General features: G+C 43.1%; 1 protein-coding gene across 6 annotated transcripts in view; it reads right to left on the bottom strand.

The window, feature by feature from the left end:
* Positions 1 to 2,076: 2,076 nt before the first annotated feature.
* Rad54l2 (RAD54 like 2) overlaps positions 2,077 to 17,259 on the bottom strand; it is a 103,178-nt gene continuing 87,995 nt past the window's right edge. For all 6 annotated transcript variants that reach the window (XM_010625373.1, XM_010625378.1, XM_010625375.1 and 3 more), the window contains 4 exons: positions 16,327 to 16,526; positions 12,046 to 12,135; positions 9,990 to 10,082; positions 2,077 to 7,878 (listed from right to left, as the gene is read on the bottom strand). In XM_010625373.1, the coding sequence (XP_010623675.1) occupies positions 6,884 to 7,878; positions 9,990 to 10,082; positions 12,046 to 12,135; positions 16,327 to 16,526 (1,378 nt within the window). In that variant the 3' untranslated portion in view covers positions 2,077 to 6,883. The remainder of the gene's footprint in view (positions 7,879 to 9,989; positions 10,083 to 12,045; positions 12,136 to 16,326; positions 16,527 to 17,259) is intronic.

Raw genomic sequence — 17,259 nt, 5'->3', positions numbered from 1 at the left:
GCGGGATGTGGCCGTGGCCGTGGGCGCGTGCGCTGGGGACACTGGGGGCGGAGGCCTGCCCCGCCCCGTCTCCACAGCAACGTGTGCTCAACACCAGCCCAACCAGGCTGGGGTGGAATCCACCGTTTATTTTCTTCCAGACTCCCAATTACCCGGCTGTGGGGGAGGGGGGCGGTTTGGGCTACACCCCAGGGTATCTGAGTTGGTGGAGGCATCCAGCAAAGCTGGGCAGCAGTTGTGGAGGAAATCAGCTCGTTGGCCCCTAATAGAGTGCCAGGCTGGGGTCATAGCTAGAGTGGCACCGCTGGGTCAGTCTCTAGCATTTGCACCACCCTTGCTCCTTCTGCTTTCTCGCAGAGGCTTTATGAGGGGACTAGGAACCAAACAGAGCAGGACCACTTGCTGCCGCTCACAGCTGAGAAAGCTGAATCTGAATCTGACGGATCCAACCTGTAGATGGCACAAATATCTGCTTCCTGCCTCCACTCAACCCTACATCAGCTCTTCTTCCATAATCACATAAGTAATATCTATCCAACATTTATGGAATACATTTCCTGATAGTTCCAGGGCTGAGGATACTGAGTGGACAAAACCAAAAGCCTGTGGCCCTCCTGGAGCTCATATTGCTAGGGGCCCAGTCCTCAAGAAGCCTAGCAAAGAAGGTGGGAGAGATGACTATTATTCTCATAAATTTAAGACAGGCTGGCTGTTTAAGAGGGGGATCATTCAGTAGTACGTCAGGAGGTGGATGCAGAAAAAGTCAGCAACAACGGGGCAATGTTATCTGTGGATCCCATTAGTGCATGGAACTTCATACACAGGGCAGTCTGTGGATGCTCCAAGCAGACTGGCAGAATGGGTAGCTGGCCTTTCCCAGGTATTCTGGGCAGGCCAGGTCATCACTGTTGTTTTACCTGTGACCATCAACCACATGATTGTTAAGATGCCCCGGCAAGGTGGCCAATACACTTAGAAGCATTTCCTGTGACACAAGGAGAGGGCACGGCAGTAGCAGCTCAAAGACACCCTCTGCCTGCAGGGTTTGCACTGTCGATCCTGCTTTTCAGAAGTTGATGATCTTCTTCGAGAAAACCACTGTCTGGAGCTGACCTTTTCTCATCTTGTCCGTTCACTTCCTTAGCTCGGCTGAAGAATTCCAGAGCCCCACACCAGAGTTCAGGATGTGCCTCAGGAGCTTCAGCATTCTGTTATGGGAGGACAGTCTGTCTGCCACTGGGGCTGTGGGCCATTAGCCTGCCAAGCTTCTTGTAACAGAGCAGACGCCCTCCTTGGCAGAAAACCCATGCAACACTCCGACCAACCACGAGGAGGCAGCAGCGTGCCTCACAAAGCACTTTTTTTTCCAAGTCTTACAATAGGCCTGAGACCTGCTCACCCAGGCTTCCATCCCAGGCTCTCTTCACTCCCGTTCCTATATGGCTACAGCATATATTCATTCCCCTATTATGGGCCCAGATTTGGCCTTAGTCTCCTCTTACCCTCCTCTGCCAGAAATCTTTACACAGGCTCAATTCTCTTTGTACATTTCTAGAGAATGTTTTCCCATGAATACTCTCCTTGAAGAAATTAAACTTGGAGAGCTAGAATATTATCTTCTCCCACCCCTAATCCTCTAATTCAGATGACAATCAGACTGCACATGCAGCCCAAAATGCTTTCCAACACTGCCATCAACAACCACTTAAGACATACCATCTCCCACCCGCTGAAGGCATTGATTCTGGCCTAATTCCCAGCCACTCACAACCTAGACAGGGGTGCCCCTGCAAGACCTGCCATGGCTGGGGATCAACTAGCCTCAAACACACTAGTCAGCTTCACTGTTTAAAGAGCCTGGAAGTGCAGCAGTAGCAGAGCACCCAAACCTCTTTATGTAAGCAAAGGTAGAAAAGGCCAAGTGAACTCTGCCAACAAAGAGCCTGCCAGCAGTCTGCTCTCTGTTCCCGCTATCTCACCCCCAAGTGCTGCCCCAGTGCCCATTATGCTGAGTAATATTCCATCACTCAGTTAAACAGTTGTCCAGTAATTCCTTAATCAACCAACACTGCCTTGAATTTAAATTTTATTTTACAAAAAGAGAAATAAAGAAAACTGATAGGCAGTTATACTTACAATTGTTCTGTTTGCTTTTTTAAAAAAGTGACATGAAACACAAGTAAAAATAAATACGTCATAGAAACAGCCAGTTGCCCAGTCTCTGGGGCAGAAGCGCCTGCCCTGCTGAGAGGAGGGAAGCCCATGATCACACCAGCAGCTGGATCACCCAGCCACAGATGCTCCTCTAAAACAGGCACAGGTCCCAGGCCTCAGGGGCATCCTGAGGAAATTAGACAGAAAACCAAAGCCAGGTACCAGGGCCTTAGGGGCCACCTCATCTCCCTCCATCCCCCTGGCAGTAGTGTGGCCTTAGTGGTTATCCATCATGAGACCCCCTCACCCCACCTGGACCCTCACCCCATGAACCCTCTGAAGAGGGTACAAGGAAAAAAAATCTGTTGGGAAGGCTTGGGGGATTTTTCTGGTGAGGCCCCAGCCCACCCTGAGTAACAACCAGATAAGTCATTTTACATCCAGGTGCATATGAACACACACACACACACACACACACACACACAGCTGGGCTACGCTCTCTTTCAGGGAGGGTCCTGGGTTAGGTCACAGAATGAAGTCCTCTCATCTGAATAACATCCCCACAGTGGTAGCAGACGACCCAAACCTCCCTCAGCCCTCTCTTGCAGACTGCAGCCTACATGACTACCTCTTCCCACCACACTAAATAACTACACCAAATATACCTGCAAAAGGGGAAAGGAACAGACTTGGGTCCCTGAAGAGCAAAAGTAGAACTGCCTGCTGAAATTCATCGTTGTAAGACTCAGGTGATCCTAAAAGGACTAGCTAGTGGCACAGAGCAAGGGGGTCACAGTGGAATACACAGGGTGACGAGAAGAGTTGGTAGGAGGGGAACTGGGTCAAAAGGTGAGCAATGGAGAGTGCAGCATTCTCAGATAGGCCTTGATGTGCTGATTTCCAGGGCACAGTAAGCAGAGGGCAGAAACTCCTGGGGTTAGGGAGGGGGGCACAACCTCTCAGGAGTTTTGGAGGGGAAAAAGCCACCTAGCTGAGTGAAGACCATGACTCAGAAGGAAGAGTGTGGTCATCTGAGAAATCAAAGGGACATGAGAAGCAGGAGATCATATCGTAGAAGCACTAAAATAAGGAATGTAAAGCCCCCAGAGGACCTTCCTCATGGGATGAAGACTCAGTTTCAGGGCAATGGACCTCAACCTTAAACATGTCACAGAGGGTCTTGCTCTGTTGATAGCTGGCTAATGACAGTCACCCAGATGGCTGAAATTTTGTTGTGTTTCAACTCATCAGCAAAACATATTGTAGTTCTTTGCTTCATGCTCCTGGAATGGGTCATTTTCATAGTTGTGAAACATAAATATAATTCATATATTAATTTCTAGGGAAGAAAGTTCCAAGGATCAGAAAATTTATCCGAGTCAGGAGATGAGATAAATACTTACTCAGCACAACTCAAAGGGATGAGGGCTTCACTAATTTCCATACTTCAGAAAAAGATCTGACCCAATAGTTCACTTACTTCCTTTCTTAAATAGCTACTTTGTCCTTGTTAGCAGTCTTTATCCATGCAGACATGAAGAAAAGGAATCAACATCACTGTACATGGTAATCTTAATTCATTTAGTACTATGTTCCCCAGGAAAATAACTTAGGCTACACCAAATGTATGGAACTTGAGTCCCCCTTGACAACACTCCATGGCAGACAACAGTGAGAGAAAATGCCTAGGTCTGATCTTCTGCCTTCCCCAGGTCATCAGCATTATCCTCATCTCTCAGGCCTGGATCCTAAGAAGCAGAACCACCACCACGTACCACGTGTTTCTGATCAAAGAAACTGAAACATTTCTGCTTCCCTCATGTTTTGTATACTTGCAGGTTTGCCCACAAGCACACATAAAGAGACAGCAGGAAAAGGACCTGGGATTTAGCTCAGTGGCACTAGGCCTGCCTCACAAGCACAAAGTCCTGAGTTCAAGCCCCAGTACCACAAAGACAGCAGGAAAATCAAGAGAATCAGTATATTTTCAGGTTCATTAACCCCACCCCCCAAAAAAGGAACTGATTGTACTTCAATTTCACTGAATCCCCTGCACAACAAGAAATACACATAATCAGAGAAAGCCTTCTCTAGCCAGGTCTGCCTCCCAGAATTATGGCCTCTGCTGAACTAAAGCAAGACTCAGGCCCTGGAACTATTGCAAGGTGGCACACAAGCGCTGCTCTCAGAATACCCATTTACTTTCTGGCTACTTCAAAAGCCTGTCCCTCTAGTAACCAGTTTCAGTTCCCTGCTGAAATGGTTTTAGATCCTCAGAGACTGCTGCACTGATTTCCTGTTACTGAACATAGAATTATCTCTATCCCCAGATATATCTCTTTCTCACTCACACACACATACAAACACAAACACACAAACACTCACAGGCACACACCCTCTGGGATCCCAGTGCTTCAAGGTCCAAGAGGCGTTAGTGTAACCCAAGTTCTGAGTGTGTTCTGCTAATTGTAGATCCAGACTAACTCCTACTGCACTAGCCTCAACCTGAGAACCCACTCTAATTGTTGATACCCTTCACCATCCACTACTGGGATGCACCTGACAGAGAAAGCACTAGTTGGAACTGCTATTTTTAAATTATAAAAATAATTTGCATAGCTATATTGTAGATCTAAGGCTTCTATAAGAAGAGTTAAGTGTCTGACAGAGTGCTTATGAAAACAAAGAAAGGAACGCTCCTTAAGTTCCACTTTTGGTGTTACTGGACAGCACACAAAATGGATGGGCATGCACGCACACGCGCACACACACACACACACACACACACACACACCCAGCCACCTCATTTTCTTTACTAGGAACAATACCCCAGAGTATGCTAAGGCCCCCCAATAATGGAGAAACAAACTGATCAGAAGAGGTACAGGAGGCTAAGCTGCCACCAGAGATAGGAAGAGGCAGATGCAGCATATGCCCAATCAGAGAGAAGCCACAGGTAGGTGGCAGAGCTCTTTCATTAAAAAGAATCGCCTGGCAAAATGTGTGTGGGGGGGTAAGGGGTGCATTACACACCAATAGAAGACAGTGTTTATGCTTAAGATGTCCCTTCCCTGGCACTGACAAGAGACCAGAATGACTAATGTGTTCCTGTTCTTATAAAAGCCAGACTTAAGGCTTCAACAGAGGAAAGGTTCCTCCTAGCCCCTTCAAAGATGGATGCAGCAGACACCAGCCCCACAATGCTCACCCAGCAAACTAGGGAAGTTTCCTTTTAGGAATCAATAGCCCACTCCCTCTAACCCAGCAAATGCCTACCCACAGCCCCACTATTCAGCATAGAGAGTTGGCCTCTACCATCATCTGAGGACACAGCTCCAAATCTGGGGGTAACTTACCTCCCAATAGCAAACAAACTCCATGATCCCAAGTTTCAATCTCTGTGGAATGAGTCTTACCACCACTAATTATCCAGTCTCAAGATTCCCTGATCTTCCCAAGACCTAAAGCATGGCTGTTTAACCCCTGGCCAATCCTAATCCTTTCCCGGTCAACTCACCACCCATCCAGGGTTTTTGTTGTTGTTGTTGTTGTTTTTTGTTTTTTTTCACCAGGAGCTATGGGGTCCAGAATATCTTAAAACTTCCCTATCTCCTACCTTCTGTACCCCAAACCTCCCCAATGCCGCTTAAAAAAAAAACCATACACACACACATGAAAAATCCAAATAATAAATAATTTCCCATAAGAAATAAATTAACATGGAGCTCTCTAATGTGGAAGGAGGAAAAGCAGAGGAAAGACCACCAGGATAGGCAGCTGGGGGCTTAGTTCCACTCTTGCGGAAGAATGTCTTTTCCAGCCACAACTCTATGACCTCTCACTCACACTGCAAGTGTTTTTCCTTCCCACCTGAGGAGGGGAGATCTGCTCAGAGATGGGACACCAGGGAAAGAGACAGATTGGTAATGCCCTTTTTCTCTCATAATTACCCCCAAATTCTAAAACAAATGTGGCTCTAAAAACCAGAGAGTTGAGTTAGCTGGGCTTTCTTTTCACCCACCTAGAAGGAAACTTGTAATTTCCATGGCTCTTCTGAACTCATCTTGATGTTCTACTAATAGTTGCCATGAACCACTGTACTCTGATTTCCACTTTAAAAAAGATAAATTCATTTTTTAATTTCCCCCTTATTCTTCCCTCCCTCCCTCCCCTCCCAACTTCACCCCACCCTGTTACATACATACAGAAACACACGCGCACACACCCACACATACCTGGTCTGCTTCCTTCCCAAACCCTAAAAAGACCCCACTTCACATAGGATCTCAGCCTGCTCCCCCTGCCCACCCTCCTTCTCTTACTCATCCTCCCTCCCTCCCCTCCCCTCCCCAGGCCAAGCTAGTCACCAGGTAAGGCAGCTCTACAGGGAGAGAATGTTCCCAAAGACAGAAATGGGACGTGAGCGTCTACACTCAGATGGGCAAATAAGTAAGCAGACAGCAAAAGCTAGGCAGGAAGGAAGAGAGGCAGGCTGCCCTACCCCTCCATCTCAGTTTTGGGTCCCTGATTTCCTGCTATTACTGTTCTGTTGGATTTATTTTTTTCTCTTTTGTTAACAGCAACAGAGCTCTGCCACTCTGGCCAACTATTCTTTGTCTTCCTTTTCTATCTTGCCAAGTACCCTATCCTCAGAATCCCAGATCACTGCCTTCCTGCCTGGTGGGCGACCTAATGGGGCCCCCAAATGAGGTGGGGAGGGGGTCCCCAGCTATTTCCCAGTGACCTCTATTACATCATCATCCTTATCTTCATCATCATTGGAGCTGAACCCCACCTCAGCAACCTCATGAGAGTCAAATGGAGGCACCTGGGACCGGAGGAGGCCACCAGCTGGGTAGCCTGAATGTGGGGACATGTAGCCAGGATAGACAGACATGCCCCGTGAAAGGTTGCTGGGCAAGACAGGGGAAGGAAAAGGCGCAAACATCCTTGGCTCGGACAGGAGTGGTTGTGAGAAAGGGAGTGAATAGCTGGGGAGTATCCCTGGCACAGAGGGGTTGAGCATGAAGGAAGGGTTGCTGGCAGTGACTGAGGTAGCCGTGGAAGAGGAACTGACAGGGCCTGCTGGCACCAGAGGGTCAGTAGTCACTGGAAACACCAGGCGGGCATCTGCCAGCAAGTTGGACAGCTGGTAGTAGGATGGGGTACTGCCCATAAACAGGGAGTTCTCCCCAGCCTGGGAGGTGAAGGGGGTGGTGAGGTTATGGTTTAAGGAGACAGGTGGCATGGCAAACCCGCCAGAGACTGGATACCCGTGTTCAAACGGCTGCATGGGGGCTGGCAAATGGCCTTTCCTGGACCGCCGGCGGGATGACTCCTGGGCGGCAGGTGGAGTGGCCAACTTTCGTTTGTGGCCCCTTAAGTCCAACACTGAGTGTCTGCCACCACAGGGCTGGCCAGTCACTAAGAGGGAACTATTAAAGCAGTGACCCCCAAGCCGTGGCTCAGTTCCAAGAGCTGTCCCAGGAACAGCACTGCTGTCCACAAGTTGGGCTGGGGGGCCAGGCAGGGCAGCATTGGTGCTTGGGGAGCTCTGATGGGATTCCCGAGCAGCAGCCACATCTGCATACTGCTGGAGCTCACTGATGATCTCCGGACTGTCAGGAGAGACAGGCCTGGCCAGGCCCTCGGAGTCTGGAGCTTTGGGTGATGAGGCACTGTGTCTGCCATTACTTGTGGACTCACGAGAAGGCCCCTGGGAACCTGTGGACAAAATACAGGCAAATAACTAGAAGGGCCAGGGAGAAAAGCAAGACAAAAGGGAAAATTCCATTAGTGCCCACATTCCTAATTGCATGATGCCTAAACACCACCACCCAGAAAACTTTTCCCAGTATCATTGAAAGAAACTCTTGAACCCAGAAACAAGTTGATCCATGAAAAGTAACTTTTCTGTATCCCAGCTTCCTCAATCTGTAATATTCTACCAAGGAGAATCCCATCAGATAATGGACATGAAATACTAGGAGATCATTCTTAAAACTAATCAGTTTTGCTGGGGGTAAGAGGGAGTGGAGGAATGAAGCAGTCCAATTCTGGTTTAGAAACAAAATAAAGCAGAACGTACTGATACGTGCACTGATACATGCCTATAATCCCAGCACTCTGGGAAGCTGAGGCAGGAGGATCACAAATTCAATCCCAGCCTGAGAAACAGCAATTTAATGAGACCCTGTCCCTATCTATCTATCCGAGATAGGGTCTCCCTAGTTCAGGCTGGTCTTGAATTCACTATGTAGCCCAGGCTGGCCTGGTACTTATGATGACCCTCCTGCCTCAGTTTCCCAAGTGCTGGGATTACAGGTGTGCACCACCACAACCAGCCCCCACCAAAAATGTTAAAGGGCTGGGGATGTAGCTCAGGGCAAAAGTTGTGTTTAATCTCCAACAATGAAAACAAATTAATTAATAAAATAAGTAATATAAAATCTACAACTATAAAAGACAAATTGACAACTAGGAAATCTGAATATGGCCTAGACAGTAGGCATTATTATGGAATTATTGTTAATTTTTCTTTTAACATGATGATGGTGCTAGGGTCAGGAGGAGAATGTCCTTAAGAAATATGTGTTAAAGTATGTAGGGATATAATGACGTGTTCAACTTACAAATGACTTGAATAAAAAGGCAGAAGAAACAAATAGAAAGGCAGAGAGAGACAGGAGATGATTTATGACAATTACTAGACCTGGGTGCAGGGGACATGGGTACCCACAGTACTGTTCTTCAAGCCTGTCTGTGTGAAAATTTCTGTAATATAAGGCTAGGAACAAGAACAGTATAACTCTCATACCTCAGTGCTGGGAGAATAAATGAAAATAATTTCCACTGAGGAGAACTTGGCAAGAGTTCTAAGACTGTTAATGTGCCACACATGTACCTTTGTCCTGGCAATGCCAGTTCTAGGAATGTGTCTTATAGACACATGTCAACAGTGGCAGAATATAACCTAGAGGCACATCAATGGGAAGCTCAGCAATGCACTGCATTATACCCCATCTTGTATAAACCTTCAATGAAGCATATCTAGAAGAAATGATAGGGAAGAAGCTATTAGTGGCATGTGAAAAAAGTATATTATGTTACCTGGGTATGGTGGCACATGTCTGTAATACCAGTATTCAGGAGGCTGAGGCAGGAAAATCACTGTGAGTTCAGGGCCAGCCTGAGCTACAAGGTGAGTCTGAGGCCGTCCTGACCTATACAGTGAGACCCTGTCTCAAAAAACAACAAAAAGAGCTAAAAACAGTATATTAGGGCCAGGGATTTAGCTCAGTGGTGCTGCCACCTGACTCACAAACTGAAGGTCCTGAGTTCAACTCCCGGTATGAAAACAAACCAACCAACCAACCCAGTATACTATGTTAACACTTATGTAAAAAATACATAGAAAAAACTACATATATTCATACACACATATTTTATACACTCTCACCTGTGTACACAGACACATAACCCTAGACCATATACAGCATACTGCTGAGAAACAACAGCAGCACCTTGTCATGCATAGTACCTATAATCTTAGCACTCAGAAGGCTAAAGGAGGACTGAGAGTTCAGTTTGCCCTTATATACCAAGTCCAAGGCCAGCCTGTACATAGACAGACTCTGTCTCAACTGAAAAAGAGCAGTAACTCCAGAAAGGTGCAATGGCTGGCTGGGAGTGTAGGGAGAGAAAAACTTACTTCACTTCATTTTGTGCCTTTTGAATTATCAACCATATACACATTATCTATTTTAAAATAAGTTAATAAAAAACAAAACAAAACCAATGTCGTATAGGTCAATGGAAACTAAAAGCCATCATACCTGAGGCAGCCATCCGACCATCTTCAGGGGCCTTTGGTTTGCCAGTTGCGCGGACAGCAAAGATCCGCCCATCACAAGTACGGATGTATGTCCCTAAGAAGAGAGGCAGAAAAAAAACTGTAAGATTGGCAATGCAGCCAATCCTGGAAAACTCCAGGGTTAGAAATAGCTATAAAATTAGTTCTTACACCCTCTCTCAAGAACCCTGAAATGAGGAATGGGATAACTAAGTTATGGATTGCCCATAATATTTATCTACTCCACAGATTACTAGCCTACCAAGTACCAGGCATAGCTCTAGCACCTTTGGAGGGGTAAACAGATGATTACATCAGATTTCAACGAAATGGAAGAAATAGAGTACTGTGAAAGAGTGCAAATTGATACCCTACACACTCCCAGGTACTCTGGCCCAGGTCCTCTTCAACATCTTCGAAGAAGGAGCCATATCACCTCAACATTCTCTCACCCTTAGGAGGAAGAATGTAAGACTTGCATCTGTTCCCATAAGGCACCAATGTACCTTCTCTTGAGTCCTGGCTATATCATTAGATGAATATTGTATGACGTCAGAGCTACCTCTAGGCCAGTAGTTGGAAGACTTTTTCTTAAAGGTTTAGAGAGTAAATATTTGCAACTTTATGAATAAACCTAAAAGCTCTGTTGCAACTACTCAATTCTTCCTCTGTAACACAAGAACTGTGAGGCATAGTTGTGCTCCAATAAACATTTATAGACATCAAAATGTACATTTCATATAATAGTCACACATGTCACAAAATATTACTCTTTTCATTTATTTTCAACTAAATGAGAACATAAAACCCATTTTTAGCTAGCAGGTACAGTAAAAGGCAGCAAATCAAACTTGGCCCATGGATCAGAGTTTTGCCAACCCCTGCTCTAAGCTAGGAAGAAACAGGTGAAGAAGCTGGGCTGAGTGCTAGGAATAGCCTAGCAAAAGGGCAGAGAGAGTTGTCTTCATGTGTCTGTGTAGTGAAATAACCAATGCTCAACTTGTAATGCCCAGCTGAACTGAATCAGCATGGAGAGCTTGGCAAGAGTCTGGGCATGGAGGATGCACCTGAGGATTGTTACCAATAGTCATAAAAAAAGAACCAGAGGGGAATATCTGGGCCTGGCAATTTTCTAGGAGAAGCTTGCTGCAGATGGTTTTCCTGATATGAAGTAGGATGTTTTCAATGGAGGAGGAGCTCAGGGCACTGCTGTCACTGGGAATGGCTGCTGTTTTCATCAGAGGATCTCTGCTCTTCATCATGAGCTTCCTGGCTCCAATGCAGATTCCCTCAGCTTGGTGGCACAAATCCTTCATCCCACCAGCGTACGTTTTCTGGCTCCCACCACTGGCTTTTGGGCCTTCCAGGTACAGTTCCTCAATATGGACAAGCATGAGACACAGCCATGGGCTCTAAGACTCGTGGAGGACAATGCTTTGGATTTTAAGCCTTTAGCTGGACTTATACAGGAAACTGCTGGGATCCAGGCCATTGGCTAGATTCTTTGGGCCTCTGGTGTGCAGTTAATCTCTCTTGCACTCCTTTGCATTTGACTTTTTTGGGTAATTATCATAAAATAATCCTATAAAATATGTACCCTATATTTAATGTATTCTCTTGCTAAAACCCTGACTACAACAGTCTGTGTACTCCATGGTATCTTTTCACCAAGCCTTCAGATACTCTAACCCAACTCCATATATACTGGCTTATGGACCATTCCACAGTGCTTCCTCTCCAGTTTTGGTCTCCCTGTATCCACTCATCCCCATCTCAAGATTCTCCATAAGGACAATGGCAAAATATAGAAACACAAGAACCCTAATTTCCTATTTTAAGCCACTGACTGATATCCTCTGGGTTCAAACCCAACTCTGCTATGTTCTTAGAAATGCCATTTTCTCATGCTTTACCCAATTGTGACACTGTTATAGGATGATTCCTATCCCTCTCTAGTTCAAGCCCTATGTTTTTATTCTGTCTCCAAGCCTAGCACTCTTAAACAAAGTTGGAGGATGGACCCTTGGTTAGGCTCTCACCTTTTGTCCCACGGATGATATGGATGCTCTCACCAGCATTAATTCTTGCCTGAACATCTGTGGAGCTGTTTAGTCCAGGAATAACAATATCTAGTAAAAGATAGATTTAAAATTTAGATTACACATAGTTTCCCTGGTGTGAATAATCTGCAATAATACATAAGATCCTAATAAGATTACTGACATTTAGAAATGGGAAGAAAGGAGCTAAAGGTGTAGGGAAAGTGGGATGGGTAGGTGAAGGGTAATAAGGGAAAAGAAAAAAATGTGAGATAATGAAAAGATGAAAATAAAGTGTTTGTAGAAGGGGAGGGGAGGAGGTGGTGAAGGGCGGGAAGGGGTAAGGGGAAAAAATGAGAATCAAGACTTGTCATGTAGAGGTACAAGATCCCAATAATGAATGTAACTGTACTGTATCCCTAAAATGTACCAATAAACTCAATTAAACCTGAAAAAAAAATTTAGATTACACAGGACCTGATTAAAGAAGGGAGAGAAAATACCAAGTCTTATATTCATCCCAATCCCTCACTGGCTTCCCACAAGTCTCTGTGTAGCAGATGTTCAGATCCAAGGAAGGTGAAATAACCAGAACTTTCACAATTATATTAATTTAAGAATACTATGTAAACAAGGACATTTTTAGAAATCTGATCATCCCTCCAATCAATTTTCCTTGTTTTAACAGGGATTCCCTATGGGGCAGTAATTCATACATCTTGCTGCCAGGGGGCTCTGATTTGAATTCAATCATCTGATGTTGCATAGCAGTGGTGGCGAAACTATGGCACATATGCTGCAACAAGTACACAAAGCCCTCTCTGTCAACACTTGAGCCAAGCCACCCGAGACAAAGTTTGACAAATTATCAACACGCATACAATAGCAAAGATCACATTAACTGTGCAAAAGCACACCAAATGCAAACTCTTACCTTTCAGTAAAAAGCTGTTTATATCACTGAAAGGTCTGTTATTGTGTTTTTCTTTTCAGACAAAAAGATGTTAACATGAGTTGTTTTTTCCTAAAGTAAAACCTCAATATTTGGGTTTAATTGCGGCGTTGGAACTCTGATAAATAAGTAGGTTTTGGGTTGCAGTTTGGGCACTCGGTCTCTAAAAGGTTTCCCATCACTGGTATTAGCTAACCTGTATATGTGCTCTTTTCTTAGATAATTATTGAGCTCAGTGGTAAATTTTTCTCTACTATTTTTTTTTGTTATTCCTTGGTGGTTCTTGTTTTTGTTTGTAAAGTAATATATGTATATTATACCCTATTTGTTTTTCAATTTTAAGAGTACTTAAATTTTGTAAAATGTTTTCCCATTAGATTGTCAAACACAGAAAATGGATAATCTGTTATATGAATTTATAATTCTCATCAGAGAAATTTGTAATCTCATCATCTTTGAAATTTGTAAATTTCATCAGACAAAAAGGACATGACCTGTCTATTACGCTTTAGATGAAGATGTGTTAGAGTTAAATGAATGTAATCTTTGGCCAATACATTCTATGAACATAGTGTGGATTTGGATATGAATGTAGACAATCAAGAGGAGGAATGGCATCCAATAATAGAAACATGACAGAACATGAGCACATGGAACTGCAACATGCACAACTTTTAATAAAAAATATTAATTGCAATGATCCTTTTCTGTTGTATAAATTATTTATACTTTATAATATACTCAAAAGTATAGATGAAGAACCAAACAGACATGTCACACAATGTGGTTTTAGTGCAAAAAGTAAAAAACCAGCAATACTGGGAATCTGTTACAATTAAGCAAGATGAAAATGAAAATGTTTATATGTACATTATTAATTATGGGGATAGTACAAACATTATACTGTACTGGCGTGAAAAAAGTATGTATGTCAAAGGACATATAAAGAATGCCATCATTTTTGGCTGTTTTGAATTGTTTACATTACTCTGACAATATCACATGCACAACCAAGGATCACTTGAATAAATTTGGAAAAATCATGGAAAAATTTATTAGTATATTCAAGAATGCAGTAAAACTTGGAAAAAATGTAGTGATAGAAAAAAGGATGATTTTTATAGTGAGGACATCCATGTTTTTGCCAACTTATCAAAGGAAAAATGGTACAAATACAGGATAAAATTATATGAATTATTTGCCTAATGGGCACACCTATGATTTACACGTCTATTTTTTTTAAAAAATGCAAACTCTTCAATGCATGGGCATTCTTTTGATGTTCTTTTGAAATTAATGTACAGCTTATTATTTGAACATCACAGGAAGTTATTATTCATGTGTATTTTTGCAGCTAAACTGAAATTTTTTACCAGTACAAGCAAAGACAAGGCAAAAATGCAGCAAAATCATAAACTTTCAAAACTGTTCTGGTGTAAAATTTTTAAATGGACTGATAAAATAACTGATTATATGTTAATGACTTTTGTAAAAAATCATACATGCACATTTAGTGAAGAAAAACCAGACAACATAAAATCTGATCTCTTTGATTACAATAATGCAAAGAAAGGTGTTGAGGGCCAGGGATTTAGCCCAGTGGTTCTGCTGCCTGCCTTGCAAGCGCAAGGTCCCGAGTTTGATCCTCAGCATGATTTAGCAGACCAGATACCATCATTTTACAGTTCCTTAAGGAAAACATTAACATGGTATAAAAAAATTGTAGTACAGCTAATATGAGGTACAGCAGTTGTAGATATATATATTGTATACACCAGCAATGGGTTACTCTTAAGATTTCCACATTAAAATTTAGAGAATTATTGATAAACTACTAACCAATGAAGAAATGCTATACACACAAATAACTCAATAAAACATTCACTTTATAGGCACTTATTTCAGAAAGAAATGTATGCAAGCAATGTACAGAATGTTATCAAAAATTATCTGGAAAAATGGGTGCCATTGTGGCCACAAAAAAAGCCAAGTGTATTATAACCTTTTAGGCATTATGCACAAATTGATCGCCCTTATGTATAAAATGTTTTAAAGAAATTCACAAATATAAATACATTTCTTTTAATAAAATAAATTTGATTGTAATAACTTTAATTAGTATGAATAGTATTAATTTATACTATTATTCAACTTTAAGCAATTGTCTAGGTTCAGTTCATTTATAGACTTTTCATTAATTTTTATTAGTAAAAAGCCAAATAAAAATTATTAGAACCATTTGTACTACCCGTACAAGTATACAAGTAAATAGTATACCAGTGTTTCAAGCCCAATGGTACATTCACACATAAGGTTTAAGCCGGTGGGAATGTGTTTCTTAGAAACCCAGAAAGGTTTTGACTTGGAAAACAAATTTAGTTCTAATGGTTATTTTAGGTAGTTCTTTTCCTTCTCCCTAAATTATTTGCATATATCTGGTCCACATCACTTTAGACTCCAAAAGTGGCTCCATCCTCTTCTTGCTGGCATGCCCCACACCTGGAGAAGAGTATTTTCAAGAATTGGCAGAGGAAGCCAGGTTTGGCGGCACATGCCTGTATTCCCAGCACTCATGAGGCTGAGGCAGGAGGGTCGCTACTAGTGTGAGGTCAGCCTGGGCTCCATAGTGAGACCCCCGTCTCAAAAAAACAAACAAAAGAACTGGCAAAGGACTATGATGGCAAGGGACACTGTTTTTACTTGTTTCAAATTTTTTACAATGGACATGTAGCTTTCATTCTCAGAAAAATCAATTAACATATTTTCATTAAAATGTATATGAGTATTTCTAAATAACAAATGGAAAGCAGAAACATGAAATGCTCTCCTTCTCAATCATTCCAAATCGCAGAATTCATTTCCAGAAACAGATGGACTGCCTACCTCGCACCACCCCTCAAAGCTCAATTTACATCAAACTCACAAAGAGAGAAGAAAGTGACAATGGAGGTCTTCTAATTACACAGAAAGGTGGACAGCTGTCCTTTATACCTAGCTGACCCTACTATAGTCAGGTAGGGCTCAACACATTCATATTTCTGTAAGAAATACTCACTTTTGTCCCAGTGATATTTCCACAAACCCTGCAGTGCTCAGAGAACTCTACTCATCATACTGAAGAAAAACCCAGTTTTGTGTTATTATTTTTAAGATATTTCATCAGAATGCAAATTCCTCAAGATTGAGGACTGCTATAGTCTCCATTTTACCTACAGTGTCACATATAGTAAGGTGCAGAATAAAAGAGGTGTTTAACAAATACTTCCTGAATGAACAAAGTCATTTTAAAAGGGAAAATACCCCTGGAACAAAATCTAGGAGTTTCCAACCTGTTGTGGTGACCACCTTCTGGACGAGGACTCCTGCCCGCTGCAAGTAGTTGATTGGGAAGTTCATGGATGGATTTGTGCTGGAGGCAGAACTTACACTGCCCCCAAGGGGGACATGCCGTGGCATCATGGGGATGGGGGTGGACTGTACAGGACGAACACTGGCCACTGGCTTTTCATCGCCCTTCAGTGTTGGCTGCCTGGAAGAGAAGACAAACACCCTTCAGAGAATCGAGTAGAAGCTTCTCCAGATGTGAGAAGCCATCTGCTCCTTTATGTGGGATACATACAACAGGAATTAAATCAGTTCCTGAAAGGGAGTTAGGATGGCCAAGCATGGTGGTGCACACCTGTAATCCCAGCAGTTGGAAGGGTGAGGCAAGAAGATTGCTAGAGTTTGAGGCCATACTGGGCTACATAGAGAATTCAAGGCTAGCCTGGGCTACAGAGTGAGACTCTGTCTCCAAAAAAAAAAAAAAAAAAAAAAAATTAGGATGATACAAAGATGTAAAAATGAAGAAAAGGTTCTTCAGACAAGCACAGTGTTTAGGTGACTTTGAGAGACAATCTATCCCAACTTTAGGTGTACCCCACCACATCCTTCCACAGCACAAAAAAGCCTAGGACAGAAAAGAAAACATTCCTAGTCAACAGCATCTTGGAAAGACACAGAAACAAGTCTGAAGGCTTTGAAAGAGTAACTTTGTATTTGAAAGTATATTCAACTTGCTACATAAAAAAATAACAAATTTAGCCTGGGGCACAACTCAATGAGAGAGCACCTCCCTAGCATATTCCAGGCCCTGGGGTCAATCCCCAGCAGTAAAAAGTACATTTACTTACAATTCAGTCTTGCTGGGGATTTAGCTCAGCGGTTAGGTGGCCTGCCTTGCAAGCGCAAAGACATGAGTTCAATCCCCGGTACCAAAAAAA

This window comes from Fukomys damarensis, unplaced genomic scaffold, assembly GCF_012274545.1.
Source record: "Fukomys damarensis isolate Sample0158 unplaced genomic scaffold, DMR_v1.0_HiC HiC_scaffold_37, whole genome shotgun sequence".
NCBI lineage: Eukaryota > Metazoa > Chordata > Mammalia > Rodentia > Bathyergidae > Fukomys > Fukomys damarensis.
Note: the sequence above shows the minus strand (reverse complement) of the source record. Positions and strands in the feature narration are given on the sequence as shown.